General features: G+C 51.2%; 10 protein-coding genes across 10 annotated transcripts; 6 read left to right on the top strand and 4 right to left on the bottom strand.

The window, feature by feature from the left end:
- Nucleotides 1-102: 102 nt before the first annotated feature.
- Nucleotides 103-1,510, top strand: NEUTE1DRAFT_116476 (uncharacterized protein; the record flags this gene model as incomplete). The annotated part of the gene is made up of 5 exons (XM_009851255.1): nt 103-313; nt 395-487; nt 574-669; nt 742-892; nt 960-1,510. The coding sequence occupies 5 exons, from the start codon at nt 209-211 to the stop codon at nt 1,178-1,180; spliced, it is 666 nt and encodes a 221-aa protein (XP_009849557.1).
- Nucleotides 1,511-1,647: 137 nt separating this feature from the next.
- NEUTE1DRAFT_60596 (uncharacterized protein) lies at nt 1,648-4,057 on the top strand (the record flags this gene model as incomplete). Its single annotated transcript, XM_009851254.1, is given in 10 exon segments — nt 1,648-1,792; nt 1,896-2,037; nt 2,232-2,325; nt 2,341-2,388; nt 2,712-2,810; nt 2,836-2,985; nt 3,057-3,137; nt 3,229-3,327; nt 3,409-3,556; nt 3,661-4,057. 10 exon segments carry the CDS (start codon nt 1,654-1,656, stop codon nt 3,888-3,890), a joined length of 1,230 nt encoding a protein of 409 aa, XP_009849556.1.
- Nucleotides 4,058-4,324: 267 nt separating this feature from the next.
- Nucleotides 4,325-5,404, top strand: NEUTE1DRAFT_145348 (uncharacterized protein; the record flags this gene model as incomplete). Its single annotated transcript, XM_009851253.1, has 5 exons — nt 4,325-4,582; nt 4,649-4,735; nt 4,804-4,902; nt 4,973-5,117; nt 5,194-5,404. 5 exons carry the CDS (start codon nt 4,361-4,363, stop codon nt 5,382-5,384), a joined length of 744 nt encoding a protein of 247 aa, XP_009849555.1.
- A 677-nt stretch (nt 5,405-6,081) lies between these two features.
- Nucleotides 6,082-6,814, top strand: NEUTE1DRAFT_136369 (uncharacterized protein; the record flags this gene model as incomplete). The annotated part of the gene is made up of 3 exons (XM_009851252.1): nt 6,082-6,147; nt 6,226-6,379; nt 6,435-6,814. 3 exons carry the CDS (start codon nt 6,082-6,084, stop codon nt 6,812-6,814), a joined length of 600 nt encoding a protein of 199 aa, XP_009849554.1.
- A 1,753-nt stretch (nt 6,815-8,567) lies between these two features.
- Nucleotides 8,568-10,272, top strand: NEUTE1DRAFT_145347 (uncharacterized protein; the record flags this gene model as incomplete). Its single annotated transcript, XM_009851251.1, has 4 exons — nt 8,568-8,784; nt 8,858-9,099; nt 9,186-9,330; nt 9,445-10,272. 3 exons carry the CDS (start codon nt 8,911-8,913, stop codon nt 9,849-9,851), a joined length of 741 nt encoding a protein of 246 aa, XP_009849553.1.
- A 150-nt stretch (nt 10,273-10,422) lies between these two features.
- Nucleotides 10,423-11,034, bottom strand: NEUTE1DRAFT_136367 (uncharacterized protein; the record flags this gene model as incomplete). The annotated part of the gene is made up of 1 exon (XM_009851250.1): nt 10,423-11,034. One exon carries the CDS (start codon nt 11,032-11,034, stop codon nt 10,423-10,425), a length of 612 nt encoding a protein of 203 aa, XP_009849552.1.
- A 510-nt stretch (nt 11,035-11,544) lies between these two features.
- On the bottom strand, nt 11,545-12,266 carry NEUTE1DRAFT_79266 (uncharacterized protein; the record flags this gene model as incomplete). Its single annotated transcript, XM_009851249.1, has 1 exon — nt 11,545-12,266. One exon carries the CDS (start codon nt 12,205-12,207, stop codon nt 11,686-11,688), a length of 522 nt encoding a protein of 173 aa, XP_009849551.1.
- Nucleotides 12,267-13,169: 903 nt separating this feature from the next.
- Nucleotides 13,170-14,194, bottom strand: NEUTE1DRAFT_116473 (uncharacterized protein; the record flags this gene model as incomplete). Its single annotated transcript, XM_009851248.1, has 2 exons — nt 13,170-13,950; nt 13,985-14,194. 2 exons carry the CDS (start codon nt 14,055-14,057, stop codon nt 13,688-13,690), a joined length of 336 nt encoding a protein of 111 aa, XP_009849550.1.
- Nucleotides 14,195-16,819: 2,625 nt separating this feature from the next.
- Nucleotides 16,820-17,802, top strand: NEUTE1DRAFT_60584 (uncharacterized protein; the record flags this gene model as incomplete). The annotated part of the gene is made up of 3 exons (XM_009851247.1): nt 16,820-16,990; nt 17,052-17,354; nt 17,430-17,802. 3 exons carry the CDS (start codon nt 16,942-16,944, stop codon nt 17,591-17,593), a joined length of 516 nt encoding a protein of 171 aa, XP_009849549.1.
- A 342-nt stretch (nt 17,803-18,144) lies between these two features.
- On the bottom strand, nt 18,145-19,324 carry NEUTE1DRAFT_121136 (uncharacterized protein; the record flags this gene model as incomplete). Its single annotated transcript, XM_009851246.1, has 2 exons — nt 18,145-18,975; nt 19,037-19,324. 2 exons carry the CDS (start codon nt 19,250-19,252, stop codon nt 18,244-18,246), a joined length of 948 nt encoding a protein of 315 aa, XP_009849548.1.
- Nucleotides 19,325-19,335: the final 11 nt, after the last annotated feature.

Here is a 19,335-nt window from a genome sequence, read left to right as displayed (position 1 = left end):
CTCACAGCATACCGAATCAGGCTGCAAGGATTGTACATAATATATATATGGGTGACCAACCACGCTCTTCAACACATCACATACAACAAAAGAAGCTTCAACACCTACTACACTCTACGGCCCTTTTGATCTGCGGAAGCCGCGACAACTCACCTTCAAATGTGTAAAGAGATTTGATTGCACATTACCAAATCGATTAAACAACAACATGACGGTTAAGGTCCATGCTGGAGAATGGGTTTCTCACACGCTCCGTATCTCCCCCGTCATACTTATGAGAATCATCGAAGAGGCTAAGAAGCATGCAAGCAAGGTACATTTACGCGACACACACAAATTCCCGAGTACAAGTTACATGGACACACACTGGCTTACTGACACATCGTGATTCCAGGTCACGTTCTCCTCAGTCTTTCACGGTACCGGTATCCCAAAGTTGTCGGACTATCAGCCAGGCGTGGGTAAAGAAGGAGCAGATGGGAAGTCGGTATGATAGTTTCACAGAACACACATCAGTCTCATGCCACCACCACAGTACGTTGCACAGCTAATTACCTCTACTTCATCAAATAGGTACCAATTACCCCCCAGGATTGGTCTACGCTGGTTCTTCCCTGGCTTGAGTCCGCTGGAGTGCTTACAGAGGACATCAGGAAGCAGTATGAGGAGGTATGCAGCAAATCTTCTCCCATGAATTAAGTTTCGCGGTGTGTTTCTAATCTATCATGTTCCCCCAAAAAGGCTCGAGTATGGGCTGCCGAACATCCTCTTGAGGCTACACTTCTCGTACTTGTTGTATCAGGTGTCCTGATTGTATTGGTCGCCTACCCTCATCTTCTATACAAGCCTATTCTGAAAGCCATCGGTTTCACTTCTAAAGGTGTATCAAAAAGTAAGTCTGCAGCTGTTTACATGACACTGTTGTCCACAAGTGCTAACGCAAGATCCACTGCTGCCAGATACTATCGCAAGTGCAGTGCAATCCTGGATTGGAAACATAGCAAAAGGAAGCACTTTTGCATGCATCCAGAGCAAAACCATGGGTGGAGTGGGTGCTTTCACTCTTGCTCCTTGGATTTATACCGGTGTCCTGGGTAGTACCGCTGCTTGCGTTCGTGCAGGTTTGGGTATCATGAGGCCGAGTCCAGGAGAGCGTCATCCCCTCAAGGCGAAACTGTGATTTAAACGGCTGGTACGTGGCCGGTTCAGCCCCGGCCTCCCACACAATCATGTGGGGGTGCAGTTGGGAACCATCACACCATGACATGGCTGTTGGCCGTCTGCATAGGCCTAGTGGGTTCTGGTTGGCGCCTATTTTGTCAGCGGTTTTGCATATCAAAAAGGCAAGGCAGAGTCTAATCATCCGGCTCCCTCTTGAAGGTACTTGAGCCATCGTATATCTTGACATCCGATACATATAAGCCTTTCAAGCTTCCGTCCTTGTCTCCCCACTGTCATCGCCTATGAGCCACTTCCTGTTAACACTCAATGTCAACTTCACTTCCACAAACTTAAGCCAACCTACTTTTCACTTCTAGCCTGGCGATCTTTTTCTCTTGAGCCGGAAGCTAAAATGGTGTGTGGTACTGATCTGCTGTTCTTGTCGTAACAAGCTTCTTCCTTGCTAATTCACGGCTTCTTCATCAGCCACCTATGTTCCTACCCGAGCTTCCAGAAGGACTTGGATTAGAAGGTTACATCATCCTCGCCGGTACACTTATAATACTTCTTCAATTGGTTGTCTCCCCTTTGCTGAAGATACTTGGGTTCGGCAAGATTGGAATTGTTGCAGGTAAATGCATCCTCAATTCCAGTATCACCAGTGCCATATGCCACGATACCCTCAATTGTACTGAGTTTACAAGCTCGCTGACACATTACCCATTCTTTCTTAGGATCCATTGCAGCTAAGGTTCAGTCCCTTTTGCGGATCGTAGTCTCAGGAAGCATTTTTGCCATTTTACAGAGTGCCGGAATGGGCGGATATGGAGCAAAAGTGATTGCCGACGTATTGACGGTTGCTGGACTTTTGACTGTGTATGTTGGTGTTGTGCTTGCCGCTTGGTCGAAGTGGAAGACTGGATCATGATGGGCTTCACCGGTTTCCTCGCGCTTTGTCCTTGTTGGATGATCGCATCCAATAATTTGTAATGCGTGATATGTTCATGTTAATTTGAACCATTTACATCGGGTGTTCACGGCCATAACTGCGCTTTCTTGCGGATGATCAGCTGTGGTTATGCAAAAACCCCGCCAACAGTACCAGCAGGTAAAAAGCAGCAAGCCCAAATCCAAACTTTTGAAAGTGATACTTGTCTTTCAATGGTCAATGCCGTCTAGCTGCGGGCCGCCGACAGCTCATCCTTCATCCCCGCTCCCACCGGTACAGTAAGATCCAGTCAAGGGCCGCTCCGTCGGGCCTCGTCGGGCAGGGCCTGCGGTTTTCAACCAGATAACATGGGCTGGGGTACCGTCCCGGACAGTTGCAATGCTTAATAGGTGCCTACAACGTCCCGCAGCTCTTTGTGACTTCTTATCTTTTGTCAAGATCACTTCACCACCAGCATCAATCACCAATTTGCAGTCAAGACAGCAAGATGGCGCCCTGGGATTTCTTTGGCGATATACTCGCCCAGAACACCGAAAAGGTATTTTCGATTTGCTCAGTTTCTTGTTCGACCTATTTTTGACTGACTTTTGATGCCTCCTAGATTTCGACCGATGCATCGCAGTGGGCAAAGAACTTTCTCCCTCAGGCCGGAGCGGCCGTGAGCAGTGTAGTGGAGGATGCGCGGAAACACACAGAGCAGGTGAGGATATTTGCTGAAATCAAAGTTGCTAATTACTTTGCGGTCACACTCGCTAACCAGAGTTCAAATTGGCCAGTTCTCGGAAAATGCTGGAGAATGGGTTAATCAAAACCTTCCTATTGCTGCCGACACGCTTGCGGATATTCTCGACAATGCAAAGAAGCATGCTGAGCATGTGAGAGATGGCTTCTAACAAACCGATAAAGCCTCAGAAACTTATTTTAAGTAACACCTTCTTTTGTCTAGGTCTCGATTCAGTTGACTTCCAACGTGCTTCAGGATAAGTCCCAGGTGGTTATGGGTCAAGATGGCGAGGCCGTTGAACTGGTAAGGTTACCCAAACCGCCAATCTGGAAGAAATTCCTCTATACATTTGTTCATATTATCTGACAAATACTCTACTTACCTCTACTTTCAGATCCCCATTACTGTCCTTGACTGGGCAACGAATATCCTCCCTTTCCTCGTGGAGACCAGTAAAGAACTCGCGGAGAGCGCCAGGCTCGAATTCGAGAAGGTAGGAGACCGAATTTCTGCGTGATAGCGGACTGGTCAATGTTGAGCCTAAAGCTGATTATTTTATTTTCGCAACGTGCAGGCTCAGAAGTGGGCGTCGGAACACCCTACCGCCACGGTCTTCATCGTACTAGGAGTTGCAGGCCTTATAATCTTGGTTGCATATCCTGGGTTGATCTATAAACCCATGTTGGATGCTCTGGGATTCACTTCCGAAGGAGTAGCTGCAGGTAAGCAGACCCCCGTTTTTGGGCTTGGAGCGTGGATCTTTTGTCGGCTCGAAGACACTCTATACAGTTCACAGGATACGCTAACACTGATTCCATGTCATCAGATTCAATTGCAGCAGCAGTCCATTCTATCATCGGCAACGTCAGTCCAGGGAGCGTTTTTGCGTTTCTCCAAAGTGCTGGTGCGGAAGGCTATGGGGCCGTTGCTCTCGATGCTGCCCTACGGGCAACTGGGGCCACGATTATGACCGCTGGCGCTGTAGATCTTATACGCCAGTGGATGGAAGAGAAGTTCAATGGTGAGGTACCTGTGATTGAAATAGGAGGACTGTGAGATCTGTACTTGAGTCATCTTTGAATGTCTGCGATCTTTGGGTGGACTGGCTCTTTGAGAAGCTTCGAGTTTCATGTCTGTCATACTTGATTTTGCCAGTGTTATCGGCCAGAGAATGTTATTGGGGACGGCCTCTTGCAGTCAGTCGCAACTTATGACGTTGGCAGGTGCAATTACCCGTAAACTTTGTGCAAATGTTTTCATTGAACACATCATGGTTTCGTTTGCTCGCTGCCAGAGGCCTGGATTTGAGGGGTCCCTTCTGCCGTTTCTGCACCGAGGCCTACTATGCCATCTCCACTTCGAGCATGAGACTGAGCCATACTTCCTCATTCAAATTGTCATGACGAAACAATCCAATCGTCCATAAATGCGGTGATCAATAGATCTTCCCAGTGCTACCCTCGATCTGTCCAATCTTCAATTCGAACCTCCAGCCCACCATCGTCAGTCATTCCAGCAGCGAAAGGATGGATTTCGGTAAGATAATGGACGATGCCGGCAAAGGCTTCGATGAGTTTGCCACCAATGCTGGAAAGAGTTTCGAAGAAGCGGGCAAGGGAATGAACGAATTCGGAGAGAACGTGCAGAAACAGGCAAATGAAGCTGGCAAAGCGGCCGACGAGTTGGGAAATAATATGTCTCACACATTTTCTGAAGTTGTTGGAAACGCCTTGAAGCAGGCCGAACAGGTACACATACACTTGTCTGTCTTTCTTTCGTGTTTGCCTGCATGCTGACACATTTCCCATTCACAGCTCGTTATCAAGTTGACCAAGGAGGTCTCAGAAGACGCGAAAAGAGCTCTTGGCCTAGCGCAGGATGCTGAACGAGAGCTTCCTATGGTATGTGGTCTTCCTTCCTTATTCGCCTTGGAGAAAACCACCCCGCTGACGAGCTACTATCTGAATAGATGGCCCTGAAAGTGTCAGACTGGGCATCCAACATCCTGCCCAAACTACTTGAGGCAGCCGGAGACCTTGGTGAGAGCATCAAGGAGCAAGTCCAAAAGGTCAATATCCTCTCTCCATTTTTCCTACCTTTTATTGAGTGAACAACTGACGGTGTTATCTCCATGATAGGCTCAAGACTGGGTTTCAGAGCACCCGGACGTCGTGATGTATATCGTGCTCGGCGTGACGGGTATCGTTATCCTAGCGGTACCCGGTTTGCTTATGACCCCGATTTTGAGCGGCCTGGGCTTTGGTGCTTCAGGAATCGCGGCAGGTAAGAAAACCTCATGAAAAAGCGGATTCTTTCTCTCAGTCAGGTACGTACTGACACTTGCCATTCGTCTGGCCAGGATCTATGGCAGCAGCAATCCAATCCGGCATCGGAAGTGTCGCGGCCGGAAGTGCCTTTGCTGGCCTCACGAGCGCAGCCATGGGTGGTCTTGAGGGCACAGCTATTGCGGCTGTCGGTCAGGCTATTGGAGCAGCTATGGCGGCGGGTGGTGCTGCTGGTGCTGCTTCGAAGTTGATGAACAATGAGTAGAAGCCCAAACCTTGTCGACGTATGATGACCCCTGTTTTGCAAGACCTTTGAGAAGTGGTAGTGATGTCGAGGAAGTAGTGGTACCTAGAAATCGACTCAAAGCCGAAGAGGTGGCAGAATGCGGATAATCGCGGGATATGGTGTTTGGACGCAAGTGATCCAAAGGTAATTCCAAGCAAAACGTACCTATCGAAGGTGACAAACGCGAAATGCAGTTAGCCCCGATATGGTCCAAGTTCCGTGGGAATCTGTCCAACCCAACGTAGAACTGTTTGTCACTTCAAACAAATTGAATGGAAATTAAAAAAAAAATTGTCGAAAAAGGAAAGGAATGGAATTTCGTTGGTAGTCAACGCGATGATGTTGATATCGATGAAGATGGATCTTCTCCTGCACCACTTGGCCAGTGTCGTGAATGTTTTGCATATACCAGTCGGAAGCAAATTGGAAATCGCCACCCGTCCATGACCTGTATAGAGTGAGGCCTACAGCAACGTCACGCACAGGCAAACTTGGGACGAAGGAGATGACTGCAAGATCAGTGCACAGAACGGTCAAATACCCGCACTTTCACGTCTTTCTATTCTTCATCGCCTTCCTGCCGACTTTCCACGACCTGGCAACAACGTTTATTGTAACCATCTCAGGTCATCCCATTCCTCAACTTCGTTAGCTGTTTACTTCCATCAAAATCAAAATGCCTGCGATGCCTTGGGATGAAGATGATTGGGATAATCTTTCCTGGGAAGAGAAGCTTGAGAGAGTCAGTTGCACATTACACAACTCCCATGATGTCCGTGATCAAAAAAGCAATAGCTGATAAACATTCTCGCCATCGCAGATCAGAGAATGGCTTAGCAGAAATCGCCTTCAAGCTGCAGGCATAGGGCTGAGTCTAGCAGGAGCGACAGTAGTCGCTGCCCCTGCTCTAGTCACCGCACCTGCTGCGGGTGCTTTGGTACCACTTGGATTTGGGTCTGGTGGCGTTGTAGGAGGTAGGATCCCAGAGCGTGTATTGATTCTTCCACCAACTAACAACTCCACGCTTAGGCTCTTTAGCAGCAGGAGTACAAGCAATTATTGGGAACGTCGCAGCTGGAAGCTGGTTTGCCTCTCTCACAAGCACTGCAATGGGCGGATACGGACTCGCTGGTCTCACGACTGCCGTTCAGTCGGCCGGAGTTTGTACATCGGCGGCCGGGCTCATCACAGCTATTCTGAATGGAAATGGACGTGAAGACGACGGAAATACAGATGGAGCCGGTCCCCCAAGCCCAAAGGGGCCGAAGGATGATGGAGACGGGTCAGAGGTAGAGAAGATTCCTCGTGCGAACCAGGATGGACACCGCGGCAAGGACTTCGATGAGGAGACCGCATTGTTGGATGATTCTGAGGCCTCTGATGAAGAGTCCTTCGTACAACTCCGTTAAAATTCTCCAACCGATTGGCGTATGATCAAAGATTTTGGAGGAGCTTTGCAGATTGGCTCCTACGTAAAACCAACACAAACGGCACACCGGCCATTCGGAAGAACGCTGATAGAGGCAAGATGAGCTTCTGTGACCTACACCTAGCAAAAGAATCCAGATACAGTACCCGTTGTTGGAAGGGCTTACAAATTTCGCACTCGTAAGATTAGACTCAATTTGAACAGTAGTAGACCTGATGGAGAAGTAGTTTCAGGTAGAATGAATACCAGAGCACCACTGTAGCGATGGTACATACTTGGATGCACGAGGCGAAAAGGAAATTTGGAAGGGAACGTGAAGTTTACAGATGCAGCTGTCCTGCAGAAAATCCATCAGCAAACGCGCTGATCCAACGGCGGCAGGAAATGCGCCTCTATGATACTTCGGTCATAAGTTTGAGGTTTTCTGAGTCCATCATAGAACATATTTTCCCCTCAAAGCAGTGCCCCGTGCTCTTCTCGTTTTCCATCTCTCGCACCTTATTCCCCTGCTTTCCTTGAGCTTTGTCTCGAGTGGTGCTGTTCAAGCTTCTTGCTACCAATTTCATCTACTATTGCGTGGATTGCCAGTATGACTCGCAAAGAATACTACACCCATTGTTCATGTCCAAAGGGAAAGCTTTCAGCGCCCGGTGGACCAGAATATCTTGTGGCTCACATACATCTGCCACCTCGCGACAATTCTGACGACTTCCTACCTCCTTCTCACATTGATATGACGCGAAAGGATTCTGGTGTTCCGTGCCAATGCTTGACGAAACATACTCGTCTCCCTGGGCGGCCCGACATAATCGGTGTCCATTCCCATGGCTTGTCTCTGAAGAGCACGGGGAATCGAGAGTCTTCAACTTTGCCTGAGGATACTACGAACTCCAACACACGTGAAGAGAGAGATTTTCATTGGGCTGTCCTCGTGCAGAAAACCCAAGATCCACAAGTGAAACTCATAGCCCTTTCCTCATACAAGTGTAGGCAATGCCTCGCTCGTGAATGTGCCGTTGAGCCCCAATGGCGTTCTGTTTCTAACCAAACCTCCCGTCGTTCTTTAGAATTCAGGAAACGTGGGGATTATGCTCGCGCTGGCCGCAACTGGTGTCGCTATCGGTTTCTGGGCCGCGGCAATGTTTTTTTCTCCCATAGTTGCCGCCGGTCCTTCAGGTGCCGTAAGCACAGCCTTTGGGGTTTGGAAAATGGTAACGGCGGCTAAAGGAGGTGAGATGCCCTTCTATCTTCCACACCCACCCGAGAGTCATCTGTTGCAGGGCTGACCATCTTGATCAGGCTCCGCAATTATTATCCCACTTGCCATTGCTGGACAAGCTGGGCTCAGAGTCATATAGCATGGAAGGTGGCCACCAACAAAACGGCAGGGAGGAGGGTGCTCGACTAGGTGATTTGTTAAATTGAGAGGCAGTTTGTTTTCCTCGCTGGAAGAGTATCCTGTCGTGTCTGGAACCTCGACGTAAACGGAACATTTCCGCCAGAAGGCCTGGATAAGCTCAGGGCAACGTGACGACATTAAGGACCGAATCAGATATCAAACAGATCCAATCCGTTCCCAGATGCATGTGGGCGCTTGCTGCAGGCCGTCTTGCACAAGCCAACTCATAGGTACAAGCCCCTGTACATGTGGGCTAGCCTTGCTGCGGGGTACATAGGTTGTAGCTGTGATATCTCGGACAAGACATCAGTTCCCAACTTCTTCCTGGGTTGCTCAAAGAAATGTTCTCGGCTGTCATATCAACAGGCCTGGACCGGTCTCGCGGATCGACCATTCCACTCATTGAAGAGCAACAAGACTTCAAGGTCCACAGACCTATAGAAACCTCCTGTACCACCCAACGCCACTGTCACACCTATCACTGCGTAGGCGATCTTTGCTGGGACAAGGTCCGAATGTGACGTGGAATCTCCATGACCACAAGTATAAGGGTGTGTCCCCTTCCCAACCCCGCAGCACAGCTCTTGACACTTACCATACCCTTGTTACAATATTCCCAACCAGTCCGAGTTGCCGCATCATCAGAACTAAGCCCTATTAGACCAGCGGAGATCAAAATGACCGAGCGCAAAATTCCACCGCCTGACGACAAAGGTTCCCAGGAGGCATCACCAAAAGATGAGACAACGAACGACTCCGGGACCCCCGCGAAAGAAGACCCCGCGGACCCTAACACACCATCGACCAATGAGTCCCAAGATGGTCAACCTCAGCCGAACGATGATTTGCTTGAAAAGATAAAATGGGTCAGTACCAGTCCCCTGAACTTGGAGTAGTCAAATAGCAGCTGACCCGGGGACCACGAACCCGCACGCTTTTCCCTGCTACACAGGCCAAAGAATGGATCAAAAACAACCCCAAAGCCGCCGCAGCTCTCGGTCTCACAGCCGGCGGACTAACAGTTGTCGCTGCCCCCGCACTGCTCACCGGGCCAGTGTTGAGTTTCATGGGTTTTGGTTCCAGTGGAATCGTAGGAGGTACGTATATGTTTCCTATCTTGCCGACGTCCTATCCCATCTCTCCTCTACTTGAACGCTTGTTTCACTGCGTCTGAATATCAGAACATGAAGTTTAATCGGTTTTATTTGTAGGGTCTTTCGCGGCTGCAATTCAAGGCATGATAGGTAACGTTGTGGCTGGTAGCTGGTTTGCTACCGCTACAAGCGCGGCGATGGGAGGGTATGGAGTCCCTGTTGTTGCGGCTGTTGGGCAAGGGGTTGGGGCTGCCGCAGCGGTTGCGGGTGGCGCGTATGCTACTAAGGAGCTGAGGAAGGAGCAGGCGGATAAGGAGGGGGAAGGTGAGGGTAAAGATGAAGGGGGTGAGAATCCGAAAGACCCAGGAAATGATGGTAATGGTAATGGTGATGATGGGACAGGGACGGAAGAGGAGAAGGCCTCTCGTTGGAGACAGAGTGGGCTGGGCCGCAGGGACTTCGATGATGAGTCTACTTTGTTGGACGACTCGGACTCCGAAACCTCTGACAAGGACTGGCTTTAGGAAGACTGCCCTACGCGTTGCGAGTTTCTTTCAAATTGTCGGTTGGGTTTGTAACCATCGATCTGGGACAGACCTCTGGATGCCCCTGTGGTTCTAGGCCGGCATCAAGCAGCACAACCCAACCCAGTCGTTACCTCTACCCTCTTCTTCGTGCGGCTTTTGCCCGCCGCTCTTACCCACACCTTCCGTGTGTGCCTGCCGTTCCTGCCTCCGGCCTGACCCTCCCGCCTACCCCACGTCATCCCATGTCTCAACCCCATCTATGGTATTCAATCTCTTTCAATTGAGCATTCTCCCGTGGTGTGGTCCGTTGGTGTAATGGTAATATTCCCGGCGTGGTAAATCCGCGTCTGCATGCGTGCCGCATGAAGATAACGGTTCGAGTCCGTTACGGACCATTACCCGCTCTTTTTTTGCTCTCTTTTCCCCCCTTTTCTTCCTCTTCAAGTTGCATTTGCTGATGCTCTGTCTGGCACCAAGACAGAGAGACAGACAGCTAACGCTCTCTTTACTTGTAGACCCCCAAATTTATCATCCTCGTGTCATGCATGCATGCCCGGGCAGCCTTCCTTCACTCCCTCCTCCTGCTCCTATAAACCAACACTACCTCCCCCTCCTCCACCAACTTCCCGCTCCCCTCTTCTTCCCCAATGAGGTCCTCTCTCACACCCCATCCCTCCAACACCGCCCTATACTCCTCCACATCACACCACGGTCCAATCCAAACTACCACTTCCAGTCCCTTTCCCCGTTCAGCTGCTATCCCCTCCATCTCAGCCAAGTACCTCCCCACCAACACCCCACTCCTAGGATAAACAAACACCAGCCCCCTCGTCTCCCCCAGCCACTCCCTGCCCACCAACGCCCAAGTTCCCGGGACGGTAATCGCGTTCTGCTCGGGTAACCAGGTATTCACTTCTTTTCCCTCTTTTAGTTGGGAAAGGGGAGGGGCTACTTCGACTCCGTAGAAGGATGAAGAGCGGGAGGGGTAATGGTGGAGGAAAAGGGCTTCGAGAAGGCCGGGGCCGGAGCCGATGGAGAGGGTGAGAGTTTGTGAGTTTGACGCGCTTGGTGGGTTAGAAGGGAGAACGCAGTTCAATAAGGAGAGGAGTGGGAGAGAGAGGGAGGCGCAGGAGGTTGGGTGCCGGGCTGGGGTGGTGGTTAAGACGGGGAGTCTGGTCATTGTTGTGGTGGTGGTAGTGCGAGTGGTGGAGGGGCTGGTGATGAGTGGTTTTTGTTTTGTGCCCAGGTTGTTGTTCTTCGTGGTAAATCTCGTCTAGGTTTGGTGGAGGACCCTCGTCCCTGCGTGGATGTTGATGGTGGGGTCTTGTTGTTATGGAGCTACAAGAAAAGGGGCAGTGGAGACTGTAGCGGTTGCCCCTGGAGACATTTGTTTGGGTTACAGTGTTGTGTTGGTGAGCACTGCGTGAACAGAAAGACTGTTTTGGCAAGTGGTGGAAAAACGATGCGAAAATGCAGCCTGAAAAGATTTGAGCAAGGTTCCATCTGCAGGATATCGCTGATTGGTAGATGATCCAACAATAGGTATGTGCAGGTACGTTGTTTCACAACCACATATCAGGTTCTATCGATGAGTTCTTCTACTTGAGAATGGCACGACGAGATGAGAAAGTTGGTCTTCAGAACTCGGAAAACAGATCATAACTTCGCGAGACTACATTACCTCCAACATGCCCTCAAACTGGAATGGAAAGTTTAATGAGGTGTCCCGATTTACCTTTCCCATGAAATTCCCTGTAACCCAGACGTTCAGAACCCCGAAGCAGCAACATTAGCGTCTCAATCAGCCAGGCCGACCGACCATCCCCCCTCTTCAACCCCCCGCCTGCCCCTGCGCATTCTCCTTCTTCAACAACCTCTTTCGATTATAAAGATCTGTATTCAACACGTTCCTAAACCCCCTCCCCCTCAGCTCTTCCTGCACCTTACTAACCAACCATCCCTGCCTCAACCACTGATCTACCTCCCTGCTCACCTCCGTCGGCAACCTCCTCGCCCTCGGATCGCTCGTCTGATCTGACGGGCCGTGATTATGCGTCTTGTGCTCTTCATTTGGGTAGTGTAGCGTCCACAGATCCGACCCCTTGGCTGTCTCAATCACCTCGAATTTGAACAGACACCCGCACTTTTTGGAGGTGCGATCGGTGGTGGGCTTGCGCCGGCCTTCGGCTTTGGCGGCCTGGATCACGGACTCGTCCACAGGTGGCCGGTGATGTCGCGCCTCGCCGCCTCGGAAACATACCCATCGGACCTTCTTCTTGCCGGTGACTTTGGCGCCGGCGATGCGCATGCTGTAGCCCCGCGGGATGGTCCACTGGTCGAGCTCGTCTTGCATGCTGGCCCGTGAGGAGATGGTGTAGCCTTGTGGAGGCGGGTCGAGGGGGACGAGGTCGGAGGACTGGGTGGTGGCGGCGGGGATGGTGAGGTTGGATGTGCGACTTCCACTTGGTGGGGCCGGGTGTGAGCGCGCTTGTGCGACTGCGGGAGATTGGGCGTTGGTGACTCTCCTGCCGGCGCCGGCGCTTAGTGAGGGATGGGCTAGCACGGAGGCAGCTGGACCAGCCGATGTGCCAGTGGAAGTTGGGTCGCCGTTTCCGTTGTTATGCGCGGCATTGCTGTTAAGGTGAAGGGCCGCTTCAATTCGGTTGAGTCGTTCATCGATTGAAGTGAGAGTATCAAAGAGTGTGGTGAGCTGTTGAGGTGTAAGATTCGGCATGATAAGCGGATGCGTAAGGTATCGCTTTGTGAGTGCAACCTGGAAGTTGTTCAGTAGGTCGCTAGACTGCCGAGCTATTCGTGCACTCGCTGTTATCGATCTGCGTGTATAGAAACACGGCCGGAGTCGATCGCAGGACCACTCAACCTTGTCTAGTGTACGGCAAAGCCTTCTGGTAACTTGCGGGGGTGTTAGAAATGATGGATACAGCGTTCCTGATTGCTATCGCGTTTTATGGTTCTCCCAGGCTGTTGCAGATTCCAGGTCGAACATCGCCAGCCTATCTCTGGTTGACTGGGTGTTTGTGGCTTCACCCGTCACGTGGACTGCACGAATCTAGGTACCTACCTCTACGGTCGCGCTGCCGAAAGACATACCTAGAGGTAGGTGATAACGCCCGAAGACCACTGGCCAAATTGGTAAGGGACACCAAGTACTGTACTGTGACTGATAAGGTATCGCAGTTTCATAGTTCCTTCCTATTCGCTAGTGGTCCATACCGCACTGCTTGAAGGAAAATAAGCATACTTGATACTGCTTCTAGAACCCCTTGTTAGTAGAGTTGTTGAGGCGAAAAGAGAGTGGAATCAAGTTTTTCGTTGGCATGCCACCATTGACTCAGACCAAGATAACCTATGCTGAGGTGGACATTGCTCCGCCATATTCAAGTCCAGTCTCCGTGCGGCTCAATGTGCGATATCTAGATCGTAAATCTCTTCCACGACAAAAGAACCCAGCAACCAAAGCAACGACAACCTCATGTGGTATATACATGGCCCAACGTCACACCACATAAACTGCGTGCAACAGTGCAGTCTCGGACAAGAGCCTGACCTACGGGCTCTTCTTGACCATGATATGATCAAACCGTGATCATAATTAACTGTTATTGATACCATTAAGCCATCCAGTATCGGAACCTTCGTCTAGACCACGATTTGAAACATCTCCGAGTTCTGTACGTTCTGGGTGGAAAGGGGTTGCAACCACTTGCTCTACTGCAGGAATGCAAGCAATACACCGCCCAAAGGTTCCAGTCTTGTCCTTCCGTTCAGACTCCTGCTCTTGGAATCCCTATGCGACTTATTCCATGACGGCACTAGCATACCGATCCTTTCCATACCGAAGAACAACACTCGCGGTATAGTGTTCCAGCTTCAGGGAGTTTTCGAACCGGAACCCAAGCGACTAAGAACCTTGTCCCAAGCTCTCTTGAGGCGGCCAGAAGATTTCGATGACGAACGGCCGGATATCGACGTGAAGAGAGAAGTACCACGACTGCTTTCGCTGGCACCCGAGTGGTTGCGGCCACGGCCATTGCGCAACGAAAACATCTTGTTCGAGCTCGTGGTTGTAGCGCTGCTGGGTCTCTCGTCCGGGAAGGGGGTCGGGGAACGGTCAGCGAGCGGTTCGGACCGAGCTCTGGGACGAAGCTTAACGTCCTGCGCGAAAGCGATTTTCTGGGGCATCTTGGGCGGCTTGTTTTGGACACAGCTTGGCAGAATGCTGGTAGAAAGAGGTGGAGTCAAGGGTCGGAGAAGTTATTGGCGGATAAATTGAGACAGGAATCAAGAGACACGACCAGTCGTTGCTCCCCGTGGAAGGATTTTGGCGCTAATTTCGGATGGGAAGAACTGGGTTGGGGTTTAAGATACTGTAAATATTGTTGGCTTGATGTTCTTCGAAGTCGGTAGTATGATATCACAGTGTACTTGTGACTTTGTCGATAGTCTGAAGTACCAACTCGAGACTTCTCCCTCGTCCTCTTGTCGAAGGACGTCGGCGACAAGGCGTACTCCAGGTACTTGCGTTGCCCAGACTTGTTGAAGAAATCAAAAGGTGTTGGCTAGCGCGGGAAAACTTAAGGAATGTAATCGCGCAATGGCAGAGCGGAGTGAAGGTAAAGACTGACTGGCGGGCTGGCTGGCCGGGTGCGCACCCAAGTGGGATGGGACCTTAGTGCGACGACGACGAAGGTTTAAGCAATTGGGAGGAAAAGACTGACTGTGTAGTATCGTGGTTTTGAGCCCTCAGGCATGAATACCCCACCGCTTCAGAGCTTGATTGCCGTCCCCAACCAAAGTCAACGCAGGGTCATCCCGTTGGCGTTCTCGAACTAACATTCACATCCAACAGTTCGGGTGAATGCGGGCGTGGGGTTGCCAGGTAAAGATCGATCCGTCTCGTGCAGATGTCCACTTAGGTTATCATACAGCATCGCGATAGGGCCTCCTATCGCGGGGATCTGCGTCGCAGCCGTGCATCCCATCTTCCGTACAACAGTGTGTACACTTAGCATTTCCAAAATCCACTTGAGGAAACGAGCAGACAGTTGGCCGATCAGCCACTTCAACAACGCGCATCCACTGATCTGAAACCCAGCGGTCGGACCCTGACATGGAAAAATTCCCTCTATATCTGGTCCACTTTGACGGGAATTTCCTGGTGGTTTGTGATCCCCACGTGTTTCCCCCCTTTCGATCCTTCCTCTCGACGATGAGTTTATAAAGCTCGTGTTTGGGGTAGTCGGGAGCGGGAGGGCGGGTACGGGCACTGCAGTGACTCAGTTGTCCGGAGCAAAGTCAACTTTGACGGTAAGCTTGACTAGCGGACAAGGTATATATTGATCCCGCATTCTCATGAGTTCGTTCCGCCTGGGTTGACTCTGCCTTGGCTTTTCCATTTCCCCTTTTAGTCAATTCGGGAAATGTGGTCACCCGTCAGATCATGCCGAGCTCCCCAGACAAACAACTGAACTTTCATGACACGGATGCGTAGCCGGAAGCTAGATACAAGATGACGCATTGCGATGTCATGGGCAATTATCTGCGAAGTAATAGTTCATCGGTTTGTATCGCGTCTTTTGCTCACCTCAGTTGTTGTGTTTGAGAACATGTCCGATGACAGAAGTCCAACGGAAGATCAATGTATAACACACCCCCTTACCGAGGGTTTGTTGCGAGCGCCGCACTCCGCAATAGCGCAGTTCAGGGCCAAACCAGGTAATCACCCATATACACGATCCGCAAAGGCAACCTGGGAATATCGACGCATCAGAAACGGATGAGTATGCGCGATATAGGTATACTTCCAGAAGACACACCCGAACGACGTGATACTGCGGATTGGCATCAAGGCTGGGTGGCCTCTAAAGTAACACAACAACGTGGTTCTCGTAATGATGTTTTAACACGGAGTTCAATTCCTCTCTTTCGGCAATAGTATGCGGTTAGTCGTTCTGAATCGAACGTTCAACGGCATATTCTTCGCCGTCTTTTCGCATGATTGCATTTCAGGAAGCAGACCGACGTTGGAAAATAGTGACGTAAAAAGACGCTAGTGGGGGAAAAGGGATGTCCATGCTTTACAAATGTGGATACTGCCGCCGATAAGAAAGCGATAAGGCTTAGAGATGAGCTGAAATTAGATCTTACCCCACTGGGCTGACGGAGATTGGGCTTTGCATGGCCCACCAATGCCACCAATGCAGTGCAACCCACCCGACCGATCAGCATCATCCAGGTCGCCCACGGACGTTTGCCAGCACAGCGCGGAGCCCTGAACGTTGCAGTTGCACTGCCGTACCTGCCGTCCTGCCGGTGTTTCCAGGTTTGACTTTTTGACTTTTGACGACCCTTGTAATACGAAGGGAACCGAATCCCTTTTTGGGGCGAGCCCGGGGACCTGGTCCGGGAAAAGAAAGAAGAATGAACGGGCAGACTTCGCCCCTGGATGACTGGTACCTGGATGTACCAACTCGCCGGTACGCTCACTGCCTGTTTTCCAGCATGGCGATGACCCAGCTTCACGTAAGCTGTCTCTTACCCCATGGAGGAAACCCAAAGGAGGGTCCAGAGAATGGCCTAAAAGATCACGAAGGAGTATCGAAAAAGGAACCCAGATGGAGTCGCGGACAAGCTGGACAACACGCCCACCGGAGCTCCAGCAAATAGCGAGACGCGCGCTGTTGTTCCATGTGTCGAATCGTAGAAACTCAGCCACGACGCCGTCCTCCAAGGATTATTACGACCAGGATCCTCGCGAACTGATGAGGATCCCCCAGTTGGTGATCAGCCGGTAAAAACTGACGTTTCTTGGAAAGTTGGAATCTACATGGGCCAATTCAGCTAGTGCTGACCGATTGGGCTGTTGCCTCGACCGAAAGTTTAAAATGAAGGTCTGACATCCACCAGATTTCTCCGTTGCTTTTATGTCCATTTTGATTTTGTGTAAATAACAGCCCTTGATCCCCCATCTTGCCCAGTCTTTCAACACATATTTAATCTTCCTAATACCAATCTTCATTCAATACCTCATAACCAACCTGAAATCAACCCACCCTAAACCGCCAACATGAAGTTCATGATTGCCACCGTTGCTGCCTTTGCGGCCACCGCTGCTGGTAAGAATATCGATATCAAGCTTCACACCCAAGACACTCGCTAACCGCACCATATCTACAGCTCTCAAGCTCACCGCGCCCGAGGAGAACGCCAAGTGGGATCTGTCCCAGACCAACACCATCAAGTGGGACCACGTCGACTCCGACCCCGAGACCTTTCAGCTTGTCCTCGTCAACCACCAAACCGGCGGCGAGGTAGACATGACCATTGCGGACAAGGTCAAGACATCGGACGGCGAGTACAAGCTCACCAACTTCGTCGCCACCCCCGGCTCCACCTACAGCATCAAGGCCTTCGGCACTGAGAAGACCAACAGCGGCCAGCTTGCTGAGTCTCAGACGTTCAGTGTTACCAAGTCTGGAGGTGAGAATATGTCCTATCCTTCTGCCTTGCCACATACATGTAGTCAAGCAACTAACTAATCTCCAACCCACTCAGTTTCCACAACCACTACTGCCACCACCGTCAAGCCCACTTCCTCAGGCACCCCTGCCACCTCTTCCAGCGCCACCCCCAGCCAGACCTCTAACGCTGCCACCGCCCTTGGCGTCACCTTTGGCGTTGCTGGTCCTCTTGCCGCCGTCTTCGCCATGCTTTTTTAAAAGTTTGACAAGGCCTAAGGGAGCTGGATACCATTCTGCACTGCTGCATGCATATATAAATAAGCGCGCTGTTTAGGATTTTGATACCACGCATGACGACAGAGGGAATGGGACGTAATACCGTATGAGTACGTAACGACAATTGGGAAAAAACACTACTGAAGGCTTAATGGACATTAAATACCCATAATTGACCATGAGTTTGACCAAGTTGATGCATGGGTTCAACGTCGGAAGGACGGAGAAGTATACCTACTGTGTAGAGTGAAATGTGGTTGAAAATAGATTGTCGCCGCCGCCATGGAACTTCGTCCTACAATCTTCTCGCTACAATGTAGCAAAATTGCAGCAGAAACTCGACGGAAAGCCCGCAGCTTACGCCTGGATTCAAGTATCACGAATACGATGCAACACCACACACCGTCAAGACTCTTCGCAGAATGCTTCGCCGCACGTCTTGAGGTGACTGTTAAGTCTAATAAGCTTTTTCCTTTGCTTTTACGCTGAGTGCCATACAAGCATTTCGTTCACGATGTAGTGAGAAACTCTTCAGCTCACAACTATTCATTCTATACCAGTTATCCAATATCGTCAACTATCACACACAAGAACTCCCATCGGCCCCCTCTCAATCTCCCCCGTCCCCTCCATTACAAGCCAAACCACTTCAAATCCTCCTCAGGGTGCACCGGGACCGTATGTCCCACTCCCTTGGCCGAGTAACCAACCAACTTGCTTCCATCTCCATACACAATCTTGGTATACCCAGTGTCCGGCGCATTGGCCTGAGTCTTGCTAAAGGGAACATCCAATACCGTCGACCACTGCTTCAACTGCTCACCCAAGTTCGGGTAGTTGACAAAGAAATCCGCCTCACCATGCCACGTCTGCACCTTGGGATACGAGCCTTCCGTATATCCCTCGGGTTTGCCGTAAATGCTCTTGAGGACGGCAGCCCACTCCTCTCCGGACTTGATCATCTTGCCCTGACCACAAGTCGGGTCCGAGTTCTGCGGACTGGCTCCCGGGGAACCAGCCAGACAGCCGGCGGGGATTCCCGAGTAGCATGACACGGCTGAAAAGATGTCGGGGTAGGCGGCGGCCATGACGTTGGACATCATGCAGCCGGAGGAGGAGCCGGTGACGAAGACCTTGGCAGGGTCGGCGTCAAACTCGGAGATGGCCCAGCGCACCATGTTGGCGAGCGAGGTGGTGTCGCCGCCGGCGTCGCGGGTCAGGGATTTCTTGGAGGCCACGTCCCAGCAGTTGTTGTCGTGCGGGGTGGAGGGGTAGAGGACCACGAAGGAGCGGCGCTCGTCGGCGTGGGGGTTGTAGTTAGACAAGTAGGAGTAAATAGGGCCGGTGCCGCCGCATAAGTGGAGCTGTTGCAAAGGTTAGCATTCTACATCTTCACGAGGTTGGGGGCCAAGGGGCGGGTCTTACGGCTAGGATGACAGCGGGCTTGGGGGCGAGGTCCTTGGGGACGTAGATATGGAGATCCAGGCCGGTTGGGTTTACGCCGAAGTCGGTAACTGGCGTCAAAACGCCCGTGGGAATTTGAACTGACGGCGAGCTGCTCGGGGCTTGACCACAGTCTGCGAGTACAGTGGTGCTTCCTAGGCCCAGGGCCAGGTACGTCAGGAGGGAAATTCGGACCATGGTAACGAGAGTGGACGATGTTGGAGAACCGGGTTTGATAAAGAGTGAATAGGTTGTGAGTTGATAGTGGTGTGGCACTTGCT

The sequence above is a fragment of the Neurospora tetrasperma genome, assembly GCF_000213175.1.
Source record: "Neurospora tetrasperma FGSC 2508 unplaced genomic scaffold NEUTE1scaffold_2, whole genome shotgun sequence".
Classification (NCBI taxonomy): domain Eukaryota; kingdom Fungi; phylum Ascomycota; class Sordariomycetes; order Sordariales; family Sordariaceae; genus Neurospora; species Neurospora tetrasperma.
This window is presented reverse-complemented; position numbering and strand designations above follow the sequence as displayed.